General features: G+C 45.5%; 2 protein-coding genes and 1 pseudogene across 2 annotated transcripts; all 3 read right to left on the minus strand.

Annotated features, from left to right (window-relative positions):
• The window catches only part of LOC116385117 (disco-interacting protein 2 homolog C-like), a 33968-nt pseudogene extending 32342 nt beyond the window's left edge, over positions 1-1626 (minus strand).
• Positions 1627-3065: 1439 nt separating this feature from the next.
• LOC116385087 (uncharacterized) lies at positions 3066-12507 on the minus strand. The gene is made up of 16 exons (XM_031850284.1): positions 12427-12507; positions 8743-11524; positions 8135-8276; positions 7659-7793; positions 7516-7564; positions 7175-7311; positions 6985-7088; positions 6725-6835; positions 6213-6473; positions 6062-6129; positions 5794-5961; positions 5273-5342; positions 5038-5160; positions 4862-4920; positions 4704-4770; positions 3066-3933 (listed from the first exon to the last, which is right to left on the minus strand). The coding sequence occupies exons 2-16, from the start codon at positions 11512-11514 to the stop codon at positions 3784-3786; spliced, it is 4416 nt and encodes a 1471-aa protein (XP_031706144.1). The 5' UTR covers positions 11515-11524; positions 12427-12507; the 3' UTR covers positions 3066-3783.
• A 2369-nt stretch (positions 12508-14876) lies between these two features.
• LOC116384878 (gamma-aminobutyric acid receptor subunit rho-3-like) lies at positions 14877-16451 on the minus strand. The gene is made up of 3 exons (XM_031849891.1): positions 16400-16451; positions 16028-16159; positions 14877-15245 (listed from the first exon to the last, which is right to left on the minus strand). Exons 1-3 carry the CDS (start codon positions 16439-16441, stop codon positions 14946-14948), a joined length of 474 nt encoding a protein of 157 aa, XP_031705751.1. The 5' UTR covers positions 16442-16451; the 3' UTR covers positions 14877-14945.
• Between the last annotated feature and the right edge of the window lie 6 nt (positions 16452-16457).

Here is a 16457-nt window from a genome sequence, read left to right on the forward strand (position 1 = left end):
AGTCCTCCTACAGACCTAGTCCCCGTCCTCCTGGAGACCTATAGTCCACGTCCTCCTGGAGACCTGTAGTCCCCGTCCTCCTGGAGACTTATAGTCCCCGTCCTCCTAGAGACCTATAGTCCACGTCCTCCTAGAGACCCATAGTCCCCATCCTCCTATAGACCTAGTCCCTAGTCCCCGTCCTACAGACCTATAGCTCCCGGTCCTCCTAGAGACCTAGTCCCCCTCCAGACACTGTATTTTTTAGCTGCACATCGCTGCAGGTGAGGCATATTTTACACTGCAGGTTTTTTTTGCAGATCCTGACACGAGTCACATCTACGACCGAGTATCTGTTTTTTAGCTGCGACGGATCACAAGTACACACAAACCCACAACAGAGGGGACGTGGACCCGGCAGCCCGGGAGGCTCAGGTCCAGCGTGTCCCTGAAGCCCGTATGAATAAAACATGCCATGCTCGTTATATAAAGGCAGAAATGCTCCTGTTGTCTCCCACTGAAGCTACAGGGCTGTGATTGAGAGTCAACCGCCCACAGACAGGTTGTATCTGTGTATGGAGGCTGGGGGGGATACTCCCAAGCGTCATCCTCTTCCTCATCCTCCTCATCCTCAGGCCCAAAAGCACAGCGGCAGGAGGAGGGAGATCACGGGGGCATCAGAAGCCGAGCTGCCCCTCTGTGCTGCTGCTCTGTCACGCAGCGTTGCATCGCAATGCTAATATTAAACCACACATGCGCGTGCGCAAACATATATACACACACACACACGCACACGCACACACAGGTAGGCTGGTCGTGTCAACGTCTCAAGGTCAAAAAACAGGTTGGTTGTCGGACCCGAAACGGGCCGGATGTGTGTGTGTGCGTGTGTGTGTGTGTGAGGAGACAAAAGAGCCGCGGCCGAATCCCGCAGTGTGTTTCCCCGCTCTGCCCTCACCCTCTCGCGGCTACAGGGAGCTGGACAGGCTGGTCAAACATCTGGATGGGAGGAGCGGGAGGAGGGGAGGGGGGGGCTGCAGGAATGAACGGTTAGATTCCGTTAGTAGACGGTGATGATGATGATGATGGTGGTGGCGGTGGTGAGAAAACGAAGAGGAAGAGGAGGACGAGGAAGGAGGAGGGGTCTTGTTCTTCGCCCCCCCATTTTAAACATGTCTTACCCTCTGACAGCTCCAGCTCCAGCTCCGCGAGCCGGGCTCGGATCTCCAACGGGATCGGCGACGCCTCGCGGTCCGCCATTCGGCTCTCGTGCTCGTAGAAAACACACCTTCAACTGCTGCTGCTGCCTCCTCTTCCTCCTCCTCCTCTTCCTCCGCTGCTCCTCGGCGGCCCCTCCTCGGCGGAGAGACTAGAGGCGTCGAGGAGGAAGAACAAAGAGGATAAATCTGGGTCCGTTTTTTGCTCACGGCTCCTCGGATCGGTAAAGACTCCCGGTAGCTCAGCCGTTGGTGCTGGTAGTGGTGGTGGTTGTGGTGGTGGTGATGATGATGGTGAGGCTCGCGCAGCCCCACACAGTCAGACCCGTTTGCAGCTTCTTTGCCGCTGGTGTCACGTGACTCTACGGAGGAAGGAGGAGGCGCTATCGGTCATCACCGACAGGGGGCGCCGCGAGCAACCACACCTACAGCACACAGTGACGGTGTAGTTTTACACCTGGACCACAAATCTGAGTTTAATTACGATCTTTACATTTTATTTTCATCTTTTTTTAATATTTTTTGTTTTAGTAAATGTCCTGGAGGGAAATAATAAAAAAAAAAATAGAAAATTATATTTAAGTTAATTAAATAAATATTTAAAATCTTTAACATTACATTTGTTTTAATCTTATTAAATTATTATTTGTATTTAGTAAACATCTGGGAGCCAAATTAAAGTTAAAAAAAATGTATATTGAAATAAAATCAAGAGTCAACGTTGTTAAATTATTAAATTATTTTTTTGTTTGTTGAGATCTGGGAGAGAAATAATACTGAAGAAATTATATTGAAAACAATATTTAAATTAATTCAATAAATATAAAATATTTAAAAGCTGCAACATGACTTCTGTTTTAATCTTAAAGTATTTTTTTTTGGTTCCGTAAAGATCTGGGGGGTAAAATTGAAATGAAAAAAATATTAAAATCAATTAAATTAAAATATAAAAACATAAATTTTGTTTTTATTTTATTAAATTCATTTCTTTTGTTTAGTAGAGATATGGGAGGGAAATTATAATTAAAAAATGATATTCAAATTAATTAAATAAAAATACAGAATTATAAAAGTTTAAGTATCAATTTTGTTTTTCATTCATTTAGTTAATTTTTTTCATTCACTTGGTTCATTTTTATTCAAACAATTATTTTTACATTATGGATTTTTTTTTGTGGAAAGGTTACTTCGGCATTTTTATTTCAGGAGCTTTAACCCTTGACACATGGTCTTCCTCAGCAGACTTTCATCCATGACTTTATGTTTATTATGTGCACAACTTAATTAATCCTCTTATTGAGCTCAAACGCAGTGTAATGGTGCAAACAATAAAGCCTGCTCACAAAAAAAGAACATACATATTTTTACAATCATATGTTTACTTACTTTACACAACATGCTGCTGGATGGAGCCAGAAGAAACAGTGTCAACCATCAGTGACGTTCTTCTGTCCTTTAAATGTGCTCGTCTAATCTAAACCTCCACAGAATAATGTGACGAGCATCAGAAGGTCAGGCAGCCTTTAATTAAGTCCAGTAGGATGTAACCGGCCTAATGTGGCAGCGACACACAAGTGGGCAACAATTTGTCCATCTAACACAGAGGATGTGATTAGTGATACTCGTCACATTCATTAGGCCGCAGCCCTCCACCAATCAAATCATCCTGGCTGTAAACAATTGGAGCGACATCATGGAGCATTTGTTATGACACTCGTCTGCCATCTGCTGGTCAGGAGACGGAACCACAGTTTAGACCCTCGGTGCTGTGACATTTACATTAAAACATTACAAAAGACCTTTTATAGGAACAAAGAATCTGTGAAGAGAAGCTTTGATTAGTCGGACTTCTGATTCAACACAAACTAGTTTTGTAACTTCAAAGGCACTTTAATATTTGTTCAGTAATATGTACATCTGTACAGACAAAGTAACACGTGCCACAACCACGCCTGCTCTTTCTCCATCACAACTGTTTCACATTTAAAATTGTATTCTTTAAACAAAAGGACTCAAAGGACAATCAGACTCAAGTTTATGGACACCGAGTGTTCCCTCTGTAGGACGTCCCGTGTCGTGAACACGGGACGTTGAGGTTCAGCTGAAGCTTCAACACACTAAAGCAATAAAAATAGGACATCAATTCTAAAATGAAATAAGAAAGTCATGCAGAGATAAAGAATATTCAAGTGATCCTCCCAGTACTCACAGCGTCTGAACATGGGACAAACTGGGAGACGGGTACTAATGTTTAGAGGAGAGCATCGTGTGCGAGTCCATGCAGACTCAAGAATAACACAGATGTATGGAACTAAAATAATAAAAGTGATGGAACATCCTGTACAGAGAAAGAAAACATCAAACGCACACAAACAGCAGGAAGAGAAGAGCCGACAGCAAAACAAGACTAAATCTAAACCTGGCTCTCAGGAAACTGATCTTAACTACAAACTAATGAAACCAACAGAAAGCTGCAGATCAACGTTCACAGATGTCTCTAAAAACTGTCAGCGACATACGACAGCACATTCATTCATTAATACATGTTCAGCTTATGTCTTTTTATAATTCTCCACGGATACGATCATCATGGAGACAGAGCCGGTGCCGACGCCTGGCCCGGGAATGTGGGGGCAGCGGGCTCCGCCTCTGAAGGGGCGGGGTCAGTGGGCAGCAGCAGCGGCTCATTGGATGACACTCTCTGGCAGATCTCGGCGTAGCTGGGCCTCTTGGACTCCTGGCCAATCAGAGCACAAGGTCAGAGGCTGTCACACCTGTTCACTCACAACAGCTTTTTTTAAATGATTTATTTTTATAGGAACTGAGTGAACTGAAAAGTGTCGTATAAATGTGATTATTACTATTAAACTATTTGTTCTTCCATCTGGCTGATCATTACATTTTTGCATAAGAAGTATATCGTTATTACTTACAAATAATAAAAACTTTAGTGAAAGTAAAAGTTAAATGACAGAGATATTTTGTATTAAAGCTAAGATTGGCAATATTTTGAAATCCTTATGTTATATGTGTTTATATTCTGTCGGCTGTCGGGATGTAAAGAGAATCAGAATCAGCTTTGTTGGCCATGTATGTGTACGGTTAAATGAAATGATTATACGGGCTACCTGCACATATTCTGTTTGTACACTCATTGTTCGTCTTCCTCCAGCTGTGAGTTCTAACAGCAGCCATGTTTGTAGTTTACGTTCATGATGATCATTTTGGGGGCGTGTCTCTGGAGGGAGGAGCTGTCAGTGTTGACCACTGGGAGACTCTCTCTAGACTGGGCTGGTGTTTAGGTTTTTTAAATCTAGTGTACTCTCGATAATTCCTCAACATTACCAACACTAGCTTTTGAGAGAGACGTCGATGTTTTGAGAGGACTGAGAGACGAAGGTTAAACAAACCCTGCCCTGAACTCTTTCCTTTGAGTCGCTCTGTCCACACGACACTGAAGTAAAACAGAAACAGGAGAAACATTTCAGCACCATGAACAGGTCTTACTGCGACTGCTTCCTGTGTCTCCTGAGCTGGTTTGGCCTCACTGGTCGTCTCTGCACGCTCCACAGTCCTGCACACAGATCACAGATCAGCTGGATCAAAGTCAGCATAGGACATGAGACGACTGGAGAGTCTGATGCAGTAGATAAATCCTCACTTACTGCTCTGAGATCTGCTCTTGTGACGCTGGTGAACACACACTGCTGCGTCTCACTGGAGTCTGTGATGAACAACAGCAAAGAGACAGTCTGAGGTTTAAATAGGAGGACAGAGCATCAGATGACCAGTGTGTGTGTGTGTGTGTGTGTGTGTGTCAGACAGAGACACACTGGCTCACCTTGACGTTGCCGTTAGCTGCAGGTAGCGCTGCCATGGCGGTGTTTGGTGGAGTCAGAGGAGGGAAGCTGGTGAGGCCGAGCTCGGGGGGAGGAGACGGCTCTCGCAACTGACTCTGTGAATTCTACACAAACACAAACACACAGACACACACACACACACACACACACACACACACAGTCAACACACAACAAAGTGAGCTTTCCAAACACTGGTGATGCTCGCTGGCTACTTACACGAGTGTCTCCATCAGAAGCGTCCCATGACCTCGGGTTGTCTCTCCTCCTCTGGCTGAAGGTTCCTCTCCTTCAGAGAGAGGCGGAGTTTAAAGCATCACTCATCACACTGAATCCTACACGAGTCTGTCGGCTCAGAGGGATCAGCTCGTAAGAACTATCAGCTTTATGTAAGAGTGCTGCTTCTTCACTGTCATTAACAGTGAATCCACATCAGACCTGTTTGATCCGGTTCAAACTGACTCTGGTTCTGTTTGGATCAGTTGAGCCAACAACAGATGATTATTTCACAGATGTGAAAGCAAACTATGTCCCACCACAGCGTTAGTTATCCTGATGAAAGGTAGATTGATGTGACTGAATGTGTCACATCATGAGCCTCATCAGGAGGTACAACTACGTGAACTGTATTAGTTAGTCCAGTATCAGGACTGGACCGCCACGCTCCATAGAGGATTGAATGGAAACAACAGAGGAACTGTAAACACAGGTGGGACTCCGCTGCCTCGATGTTTTGTTACCTTCCTCGATCAGAAGTGGAATCCCTTCCCCCTCGGCTCTGACGGCGCGCGTTGCCCCGCGACCGCCCCCGACCCGGCTTCATGGGAGAGGACGAGCGCTTTGCTGGCGTCTGCTCTGACGAGTCGTTCTGATTGGACTGCCAACGGCCTCTGGAGTTCGACCCCCTCCTGGAGGAGATGGATCATGATGGCCGTCAGTGGATATTCCCACCGGGATCACAAAAACACGCGTCACTACGAGTATCGTGATGAAAACAGCGGTATCTACCTCGGCCTGTGAGGGTTGTACGGTCTGAAGTTGGAGAATCCGTTCATGAAGTCGTTCATCATTGTTTGCTGTTGACAGAAACAACAAAGCGCTGCATCACTCTGCTCGTGACGGGATTATTCTCTCTCCGATGTCTTAATACACCTCTCACCTGGGCACAGTCCTGGTATCCCGTCGCAGCCGAAGCCCACGCCTCGTTGGTGGGGTCAAACAGCTGCTGGGGGGGGCAGGGCTGCTGGTAGGTTCCTGGGGGGAAGTAGGAGTCGTAATGTCCGCTGCACTGGTCCAGCTGGGGGGGTCTGTAGCCGTTTTGTTGAGCAAAGGAAGGGACCGCCATGGTTTTGGCCTTTATCCTCACCATGATGGGCTTTCCCTGGAACTCCCGCACGTCTTCTCTGAGGTACCTGTAGGCCTAAAGACGTGAGCAGAGACGGGACGGAGTGAATATACTTTCAAATCACACAGTTTGTAACTGAATGAAATATACAAACACCAAAAGCATGACTTCAGTGATTAAATAATGAGATCACAACATGTTTGCCATTCATAGAAGGTTGATATTTAAATTCTTAAACCAATAATTGAACACTGCGTAGCTTCTTTGTGTTAAAGTTGTTATTTCTGCACAGTGTCAGATAAAGATAAAGAAGAAGAGTGTTTCACCTGCTGTGCGTCGGTTTCTGACTTGAAAGTGATGAACCAGTTATCGTTGCTCACAAACTCACAGCTCAGGAACTGTGGCAGCTTCTCCGCGTCAAAGAGAGACTCCACTTCCTGCAGCACAACGGAGACATCAAACACACCAGTCAAAGTGAAAAGCACGAGTTTACTAGGAAAGGAGGAGAGGAGAGGAGAGAGGAGATGGGAGAAGGGAGCAGAGCAGAGCTAGGAAAGGAGAGGAGGGGTTGTTGTGGGTTCCTTGCCTCCTGAGGTGTGGTGTTGGGGACCTCTCTCAGGATGACCACACAGCGGCTCTGATTGGCTCGGACCTTCTGTCCACATGGAGTCACCTGAACCGTCGGCAGAGCTGTCGACCAATGAGAGGAGAGACTCAGCACAAACTCCTCACAGTAGAGCATCGCAGATTACTAACATCTAAACATCAACACTGACATTTCAAGATGTCTGAGATGAGGTCCAGGTCCGTGCTGAGACTCTTGATCCGGTCCAGGCTGGCCAGCGTTGCGATGGGAACGTACTGGTCGTCGTCCATCTGGGAGTTGAGGTACAGGTCGTTACTGAGGTGCTCCCTGTGGAGAGATGAGGAGGTGACATGTTCCACGTGTTGGAACCAACAACAAACTAAACAGCTGTTAAATGGTAGGTCATATAAATAAACTACTAACATAGGTCCTGGTAGCCGCCTTTAAGTTCAGTGATGAATGTATTCTTAGTATCGATGTATAATGTTAATATGTTTAAAGGACATAAACAGAGACCAGGTGAGTGGTTACCTCATCAGGCAGGACTTCAAAACGCTCCTCAGCTGCTCGATGCTCTCATCTGGAATCACAGGAAGTCATTAAGTCATTATTACTTCATGGTTCATTAGGTGAAACATATAAACTGGATATAGACCACTACATTGGAGTGATACCTGTGACGGGTGAGTCAGTGGGTTCTCCGTTGAGAAGAGGAGCCTCAGCAGACAGCATCTGGTTCTCTAGTGTTCTGGGATCGACCTCGACCTCCGTCAGGCCCACGTTCTCCAGCTGGAACGTCGGCTCGTATCCTAAAGATAAAATTAAAAAAATGGACCCCACAGCATCTTAGGAACAATTAGCATTCATCCAGCAAAGCCGTTTCTTCATTTTAACACTGAAGACGAGAGATGGTTGAAACGATTCCTCTCATGTTCGTGATTACTTCATGAACACAGCGACACAGACGGAGTAAAACACTGTCGGTTGGATTAGATTTGTTCTGGAACCTGGTGCAGTTTTGGAGAAAAAGTTATTTAATAGTGTTTTATCTCGACATAAAATTTCATTCTACCATAAAAGAAAAGTACGCCGTCAGTGTCAGCTGTGAGAAAGAGAACAGAAGCAGACGGTGTGTTTAACTCCAGCCCACCTTCCCGATTGGTCACGACGGTGGGGAACTGCAGCCATGGCTGCTGAGCCTGGAGGTAGGCGGGGCCAGCGACGTCCAGGTTGAAGCCGTGATTGGTCCATGCCTCAGCATCAGGGTTGAGGCTGGGCGCCACAACGGGTCCCTGAGAGAAGAAGACCCAATGTTCAGAATATTAATCCAACATGAAGCGTTAAATCAGATGTGTTTTATGAGAATAAGAAAAACATGAGTGACGGAAATATTTGTGAAAGAAAGTGACTAACAAAGTTAAGATAAGGCAGCAGGCTTAAAGCAGCTCTCATTGGATCAGAGTCAATGACACAAAACTAAATATAATATATTAATATATAATAAAACTATTTCATCTCACTCAATGCAAAGTGAACAGTAAAGAGGAAGAAAGAATCTTTTCACAGATTTACTCTGGGATATAAACGACAGCTTCACATCTTCATCCACCTGTTGAGTTTCATCTTCAGTTCACTGAACGTTGTAACATTAAGGCTGATCTCACATTATTACTGCTCAACGAGCCCTCGTTGTGTAACGTCTCTGTAAAGACGTTGAGTTCTTTTGGGAATAAGACACTAAACCCTAACAACACTTACAGACTGAGAGCAGTCTGTGTGCCAGTCCCACACACAGCGTCCCTGAGGCATCACTGTGCTGAAGGGGTACGCTCCCAGCAGAGCCATCGACGGCTGCATCTCTGAGACCTGATCCGGGATCTTCTCCATGTCGGAGCCCTCGTCAAACGCGCCCTGGGCCCAGACCCCGCAGGTCTCATCCAGACCCAGCTGGATCCAGGTCCGGGGGTACATGCGGCAGACGGAGGAGTCCGCGTCATCTCCCAGCAGCTCGGACACCATCTCCCTCATCCCTCCCTCTCTCTCTCCCTCCTCGGCGGTCGCCGTCGGCTCGTGACCCAGGAAGTGGATCTCGTGCGACGGAGTCGAGGCGTAAACGTCGATCTGAGACGGGTCCACGGAGATCACGGCACGGTCCAAGTCCTGGTCCTCCGCACAGCTGAAGTCACTAAGAATCACAAAGGAGTCGTCACAGGTGTCGGTGTCCTCCTCGACACCTTGGGCCAAAGTCTCAGGAGCCGAATAATCGGGAGTTTCTGGAGGAATACTGCTGCTCAGTGCAGACGTCTCCTCCTGCAACATGCGAGTCTTTATCCCATTAACTCCATCTGATGAGTCTGTAGTTCGAGGTAAACAGGCAGCGGTTTCACGCTGCAGGTCCACTTCAGGCTGCACACACTCAGAGGAAACACTGGAGGTGAATGATTCTGGGGAGCTCTGACAGTCACGCTGCTTTGAACACAGGGAACTGTTTGGGTCCGTTTCAGGTGAAACATCTGGAACGTCATCTCTCTCAACATGTCTGCTGTTCTGACAGATTTCTGCTTTTGTTTCGTCTCTGCTCATGAGGACATCCTGAAGAGGCTCGTCTGAGACCACAGAAGCTTCAGTTTTCACATCAAAGCTGTTGAGCTGTTCGCCACTGAGCTCAGGGTCAGCAAATGGAGCCTCCACATCTTGACTGCGAGGCTTCATGCTGCTCAGTTTAAACGCTGGATTGTTTGAACTGATATCTAATTGGTCGGATGTGATGGAGTCACACTGGTGAGATGTGGTTTTTAGGTGAGAGAGAGGGGGCAGATGTGTGTGGCAGGAAAAGGCAGTGAGTTCAACGGGCAGTGAAGACACGACTGAGACGGTGGACACCGAAGACACCCAGGTGAGAGTCGTCTCTGCTGTTCCGCTGTCTCCAACGTCGGCCTCCTCCTCACTGTGGACTCTGCCGGCGCTCACAGGGATGGCCACGCCCTGCATGGAGGGTTTGTCCACCTTGCTCTGTCCAGACAGAAGAGGACCACACTCCTCCCTGTGCGGCGAGTCGAGGTGGAGCTCAGGCTTTGAAGGACTCGGGCTGGAAGTCTCCAGTTCAGGAGTTTCAGCTGCCGGTGTAGAACTTTGGATGTGCCGCTCTGTTAACAGATGATCATCCAGAGGATTGAAGTCAGAATCCAACTCTTCCTCCTGTAAACCAACCAGTGTTTCCTCTGCTGCCCTGCGGTCCACTAAGTACACACTCTCTCCCACTAAACACACACCTCTCCCCGTCTCACCCCGCACAAGTTCATCGTCCTCCTCCACACATGCACTTTGATCTGTGTGTGACGTCATCAACATGTAATCCTTGGACTCATCCTCGTCCTCTGCAGCCGTCTGTTCATTCAAACCTTCAGGCTGAGTGCCGTCTGGAGCAGACGCCGGAGGTTCCTCGCTGGTGATTTGACTGCTGGATGGGGTCAGCGGGTCACTGGGAGAGTCTACAGGCTGGGGTGAGGGGGTCTCCTCTGATGAGAGGGAACTGTCTGAGTGCGTCTGTGATGGGACGGTGGATGACTGTGCTGCAGCTGGATCCTCGACGTGCGACTGGCCAGCCCTTATAGATTCTGTGACGTACATCTGGTCCTGGACTGTGGATGCCTCCATGTGTGATTGGCTGGAGACTGGAGACTCCACTATACAGGGCAGAGCAGCTGTTCCTACTTCAGCTGTGTGCAGCAAGTGTGTTGCTCCAGCTGTTTGGGACTGGTGGTCGTTTTCAAGGTCGTCGGCGTCGATGGAACATATGCTGTAGAAGCTCCGGGTCCTGGTCTCGAAACCTTGACAGAGCGCCGTTGTGCCGACACTGATATCCTCACCTTCCTCACCTTCATCCTCCTCCTCCTCCTCCTCGTGCTCAGTGTTGGGGGAACCCCGCTGCGGCTGTTCATCGGACGCCTCGCGCTCCGAGACGTTGCTCTGGCCGTTAGCAGAGCGAGAGGGTAACCTGGCGGGAGCTGACAAACATTTTGACGGTTTGTGCTTCTGCCCGTCTGGGAGCTGATTGAACCACAGAGCCCTGAGGGTGGCATTCTCCAAAATCTTCTGTTTGGCTGGACTCTGTGTGGAAACCTCCATATAGGGTGCCGGTCCACAGCTGGGCCTAGCAGCATGTGTCTCTGTGTCCGTGTTTGAATGCATGTTTGTGTTGGTTGTGTTAATAATAGCCTCATTCTCCTGGTGAGAGCCGGCCGGTTTAAGGCCCCTCTCGCTCCGCGTGGTGCTGTCCCTTCTGACCTCGGCCGAATCCGTCCCCAGTTCTGGATGTCCCTCCTCGTCTTCCCTTGTCTTCCTCTGAGCCGGTCCGTCTGCCACACATGTGTCCTCTTCGTTCAAGCACACATGCTGAGCCATAGCCCCAGCGTGCTGCCTGACCCGGTCTGTCACCTCACTCAGCCCGTCGTGCAGCGGGGGCTGTAACAGACTGCTCCTCTCACTCGGCAGGCCGGGGTTGAGCTCCTTACTAAAGCAGCACCCCATCTTCTCCGGCCTAAAGTGGGAATAAAGCACAAGACTGCTATGTCCACGCACGCTAAGAGGCTACACAACACGAGACAGAATCATGAGCAGCTCCTCACGACCGCTCAGCCACTGGCAGAAAGAGAAAAGACCCTCTGCTCACCCGCTTCGCCTCTTTCCCCTTCCCTCCCACTTTTCCCCTCCCCTACCCAGAATAGCAAATGTGAAGGCGCTCACATGTCCCTGCCACTCAACAGAGGGCCGCACACTACTTTATGTGTGTGTGTGTGTGTGAGAGAATGTATGGGAGCCCTAGTTAGGCTACAGTTTGAGAGGGGTCACCACCAATCACAGAGCAGTAATGCAGCAGTGTCCGCTCCTCCCTCTCCCTCCCTCCCTGAAACTCCCCCTTGTCCCTTCCTCCCGTCCTTTCATTCTCGTATCCTTCCCTCCCACTGACACCTTTCCCTTTGATTTACATCAGTTCTGCTTCAGCGTCCCTCCTTCCCTGCCTCCTCCCTCCTTGCCTCCTCCCTCCCTGCCTCACAAGGCCATTCGGGCCCCAACAATTAATCAGGTTTTCCTGTAGTTGTCCCGGTCAATTGTATAGTTTAAAATAATTAATTTATTATTCAACAATTACTTTTTAATGCTGTTATTTCTTTATACACACACATCTATTGTTTGTCTGTCCTGAAACAGGGATCCCTCTCTCAATCTGTTAAAGGTTAAAAAGGTTTTCTCTATATTAAATCAAGGGTCTGAGGATAGAGGGTGTCGATTGTAATTTTGGATTCTGTAATAATATATGTATATATTGGTCAATATAATAAACATTTGGGTTCTCAGATAGTGATGTTGATTGTAAACAAGCTTGTGTGTCTAGAGAGCGAGCAGTGAGAAGACCAGAGCAGCTGATTCGTGTTCCAGTACCTGGATGAGGTAGTAGTAAGCAGGACCCAGCGCTCCCAGGGGTAACAGCTCCTGTAGATCAGCTGGACACAGAGGATTGTGGTGTGACGTCATGTGGTCAACATAGAAACTGTTGCTGTAAAGTGAAGAGTCATAACATTATGCGTGTTTGTGGCCACTAAGGACTACTTCTGATGAAAGAAATCACAAATTACCAGAGCAAAGTATGGCTTCAAATGTTCTACGGACTACTGAACAATGTAGAATCAAATACAGAAGCTACAACATTCAAAGCAAACAGATCATGTTGGTCTAACCTGAAGTGACATTTTTTAAACTTGTAACAGGGAGATTTAGGGTAATGAGCAATATATCAAAACACTAATCAGTTAGTTTTCTGTTGATCGATGAACACACTCACTGAATAGCCTCAATAATACGTCTCTTCTTTGTTATCATTTGCTTCCTTTTAAAAGGCTGACATGAACCTTTATGAGATCATTAATTCACATCACTTTTAGCTGCCAGGTTAAGAGAAAGGACCATCAAACAGAAAATGTGTGAATAATTAACGATTATCTAACTTCTCATTACTTTACCATCTTAACTGTTAGAACTGTTCAAAACGTGCATCTTCAGAACAAGGAAACCTAATGAGCAGCTCAACACAGTATATCCATGAACACTTTTTATACGTTTCGATTAATTTAACCTTTTAATCAGGATTCTGAGATGTTTTACTTCACCAAGTCAGATTAATATCAAATTGGATTAATGACAATTAGTTATTAATTTTGTGACAATCATTAAATAGTTCATGTGGAAAAAAAGCATTAATTTCTCATATTTTTTTGTTCTGTTAAACTGATAAACTGATATTAACGGCTAAATGTAACGTTAGATCTGGCTAACTGACGTGCTAACGTTCTATAACAGTTAAGCTAACGGTAGTTTGACTTCTTATTATAAAATCCTCCCATTTAAATTTAAAATAGTTTCACAGTAAAAACGTTGGTGTAGTTAGCTAAATATATTAGCTATAAATATATTACGTTTTCAACGTATTCTCTTCCGGAATTTAAACGGTAATTTCAGGCGCAAAGAGGCAGCTAACGTTGGTGTCTCCAACGTTGCTAACCGCTAGCTAGCTACCGTTAGCTTCAGCTGGCCAACTCCCATAAATAGAACGTCACAACGAGGCTAACGGTTAGCTAAATGCTAATGTTATACTAACATAACTAAACTTCATGCTGGAGCTGTTTTCATTGAGCGTGATGCAGTAAACTCACCTGTTACCTGTTACCTGTCCTCTTCCTCCTCCTCCTGCTGCATAGAAAGTCACGCTTGATTTCTAGCTTTCTTGCGGTGTGTTTGCGGGACTTCTCTTCGCGCATGCGCATTAAAAAACGCCCGTTATTGTTGATTTCCTGACCACATGAGCACTCTCATGATCAATTAATCAGACAAACTGCACTTTACACTTGCTACGGAAACAGTGCGTTTCAATTAAAATCAGAATGTTGTAAAAATATACTTTTAATAACAGTTACACCTGCTGGGATGTGGACAGAGTTTTAGCAACACGGAAGCCGTGAGACCACAAACGCATCTTCCACTACCCACAGGACATTTCGACAGGAAAACAAAAATAATCACATTGTTTTATCATAATAATAAAATGATCATAAAAATAAATGATAAAAAATAGTTCATTAAATGTTTAAAACGTGTTGGTCATATGTTTAAAAAAAAAGTTGCTCCAATGTCCTGAGAGGAAAAACAATTCTTTGTCAAAAACTGCCATAAAAATATCAAATATTTGTATTATTTCCACCAATGTCAGTCCTGACAACTACCAAATATTAATAATACCTTTAAATGCTAGTTTGTTTACATATTCCCCTTGTTTAAAAAATAAAATAATCCACAGTCTGGGATCGTCAATGATTAGAGCAACATAGATTTTGCTAAAAAGATCCCATATTAAATATTGTCTTGTATTTTTCTTATTTTATTTATTCAGGTATTGTTCAGTATACTTTTCTGGAAATTGTATTTCCTAAAATAAAAGTCTGTGCTACAGGAATACCATTGAAAAATGCTGATAACTTTATTTTGTTAGACTGAAAGTAGTCGAACATAAACCTAACTAGCCAGGTGTTAGTTTTCAGGTGTTCTGTTGTATTTCATTTATTATGTATTATTATAGTCTGGTCAACATGAAGGTCTAAATAAAATAGTTTTGGGCCTAAAAGTAGCCAAATATTAACATGCGTGATAAATACGGTATTCAGCTCACAAAATGCCCAGCATGTGTTCATTTTTAATAATACAAACTCACAAAGTCACATGAACAGTTTATTAAAATAAATACATAAATGAACATTCATTACTTTCCAAGTCTCAGAATTCAACCGTGTCCCGTTAAAACATATGAAGGGTTCGGACTCCGAGTGCTTTTATCTCTCGCGTAAAGCAGATGATCAGTGACGAAGAGATTGATGCAGTGAGGTGCCCGCGCAGGAATCCCCCAGCATGCATCAGGAGTACAAGCTCCAGTAGATGGTGTTGAAGAGCAGGTAGGACAGAGGGAAGGCCAGGCGGGAGTACGAGTCGATCATGTAGCTGTTGCTGACGAACAGGTCCACGTTCTCGCGCACGGACCGCTGCCGGCGGAGGCGGGTCCCCTCCGGGGGCCGGACGTCCGGGGCCCCGGTCCGGTCCCCGGGGTCGGAGGTCAGGGTGGGCGTCGCGCGGGAGAACGGAGTCAGCTCCACGTCGTTATCGTGGAAACAGCCGTCGAAGGCCATCGCCTGGCTGGCGTTGAAGGTGGACGGGATCTGAAACATGAAGACGGCAAAAAAATACTGAGTATCGTTTAAGTTTTAGATTAACATTTTAACTTAATGTAACTTTACACAGCACCCTCCAGAGGAAATGTGGGGTTTTGATTGTGTTTAACGCTGAGTAATCGATATCTTTTATGGTTCAAATGTCTGATCAACAGTCCAAACATCACAGTTATTCAGTTTACTGTCATTTAAGATGAAAAAAAGAAGCAAATCTTTACATCTGACAAGATGAAAACATGAAATATATAAAAAAAACACAGTGCATCACATTTTAAAAGTTCTCTTATCTTCTCTTATAAGTTCAAGAATAAAAGTAATAAATATAAAGTACTCAAGTATTAATACTTACACCAGTGTGAAATAGAACAACAAAGTTTCAACAGAAAAATGTTGTAAAATAAAATAGAAAAGTAACATTGCGATTGATTTTTAAAGGTAATATTAAATGTTTTTATATTCATTATAAATGTAGTGAAGTAGAAAATTAAAGTGTCATGAAGTAGAGATACCTCCACATTGTACTGCAGTGCACTATATGTAGTAAATGTACTTATTAACAATACTCTCTTAAACTTCTTGCAGGGTATAATGTCCCCGTGTGTCCACTAGAGGGAGACATTGAGTGAAATACGTCCCTCAGTGATAACCTCACAATCAGAATCAGAATCAGAATCAGAACCGTTTATTGCCATGTATGTTGAACATACAAGGAATTTGGCGTGACGGGAGGTGCAAACATTTAACAATCAACAACAATCAGTGCTGCTGACCTTCCCCCTCTTCATCTTTCTCATCTCCTCTAGAGTGGTGCAGTAGTTCACCGCCGCGTACTCGATCACAGACAGGAAGACAAACAGGAAGCTGGTCCACAGGTAGATGTCCACCGCCTTCACGTAGGACACCTGGAACCACGTCCAGTTAAAGTCAACGCACAAAAAATGTACAATAAAGAGCTTAATGCTCCACTCTGGGACACTGAGACAAATATCTGGATTTATTTGCTGACATGAAGGTATTCATACGGTTTCAAAGCCTTATTTTGGATACAAACAAATTTGTAGTTTTCAAAAATCAAGGTCCAAAGTTATCTCACTAAGATAATAAAAGAGAGACGCTGACAGACAAACAAACACAGCAGCTACCTGAGGCATGGAGGAGGAGACTCCGGTGATGATGGTGGACATGGTGAGCACTGTGGTC

Source organism: Anarrhichthys ocellatus, unplaced genomic scaffold (assembly GCF_004355925.1).
Source record: "Anarrhichthys ocellatus isolate YVR2014 unplaced genomic scaffold, GSC_Weel_1.0 scaffold10, whole genome shotgun sequence".
NCBI classification, from domain to species: domain Eukaryota; kingdom Metazoa; phylum Chordata; class Actinopteri; order Perciformes; family Anarhichadidae; genus Anarrhichthys; species Anarrhichthys ocellatus.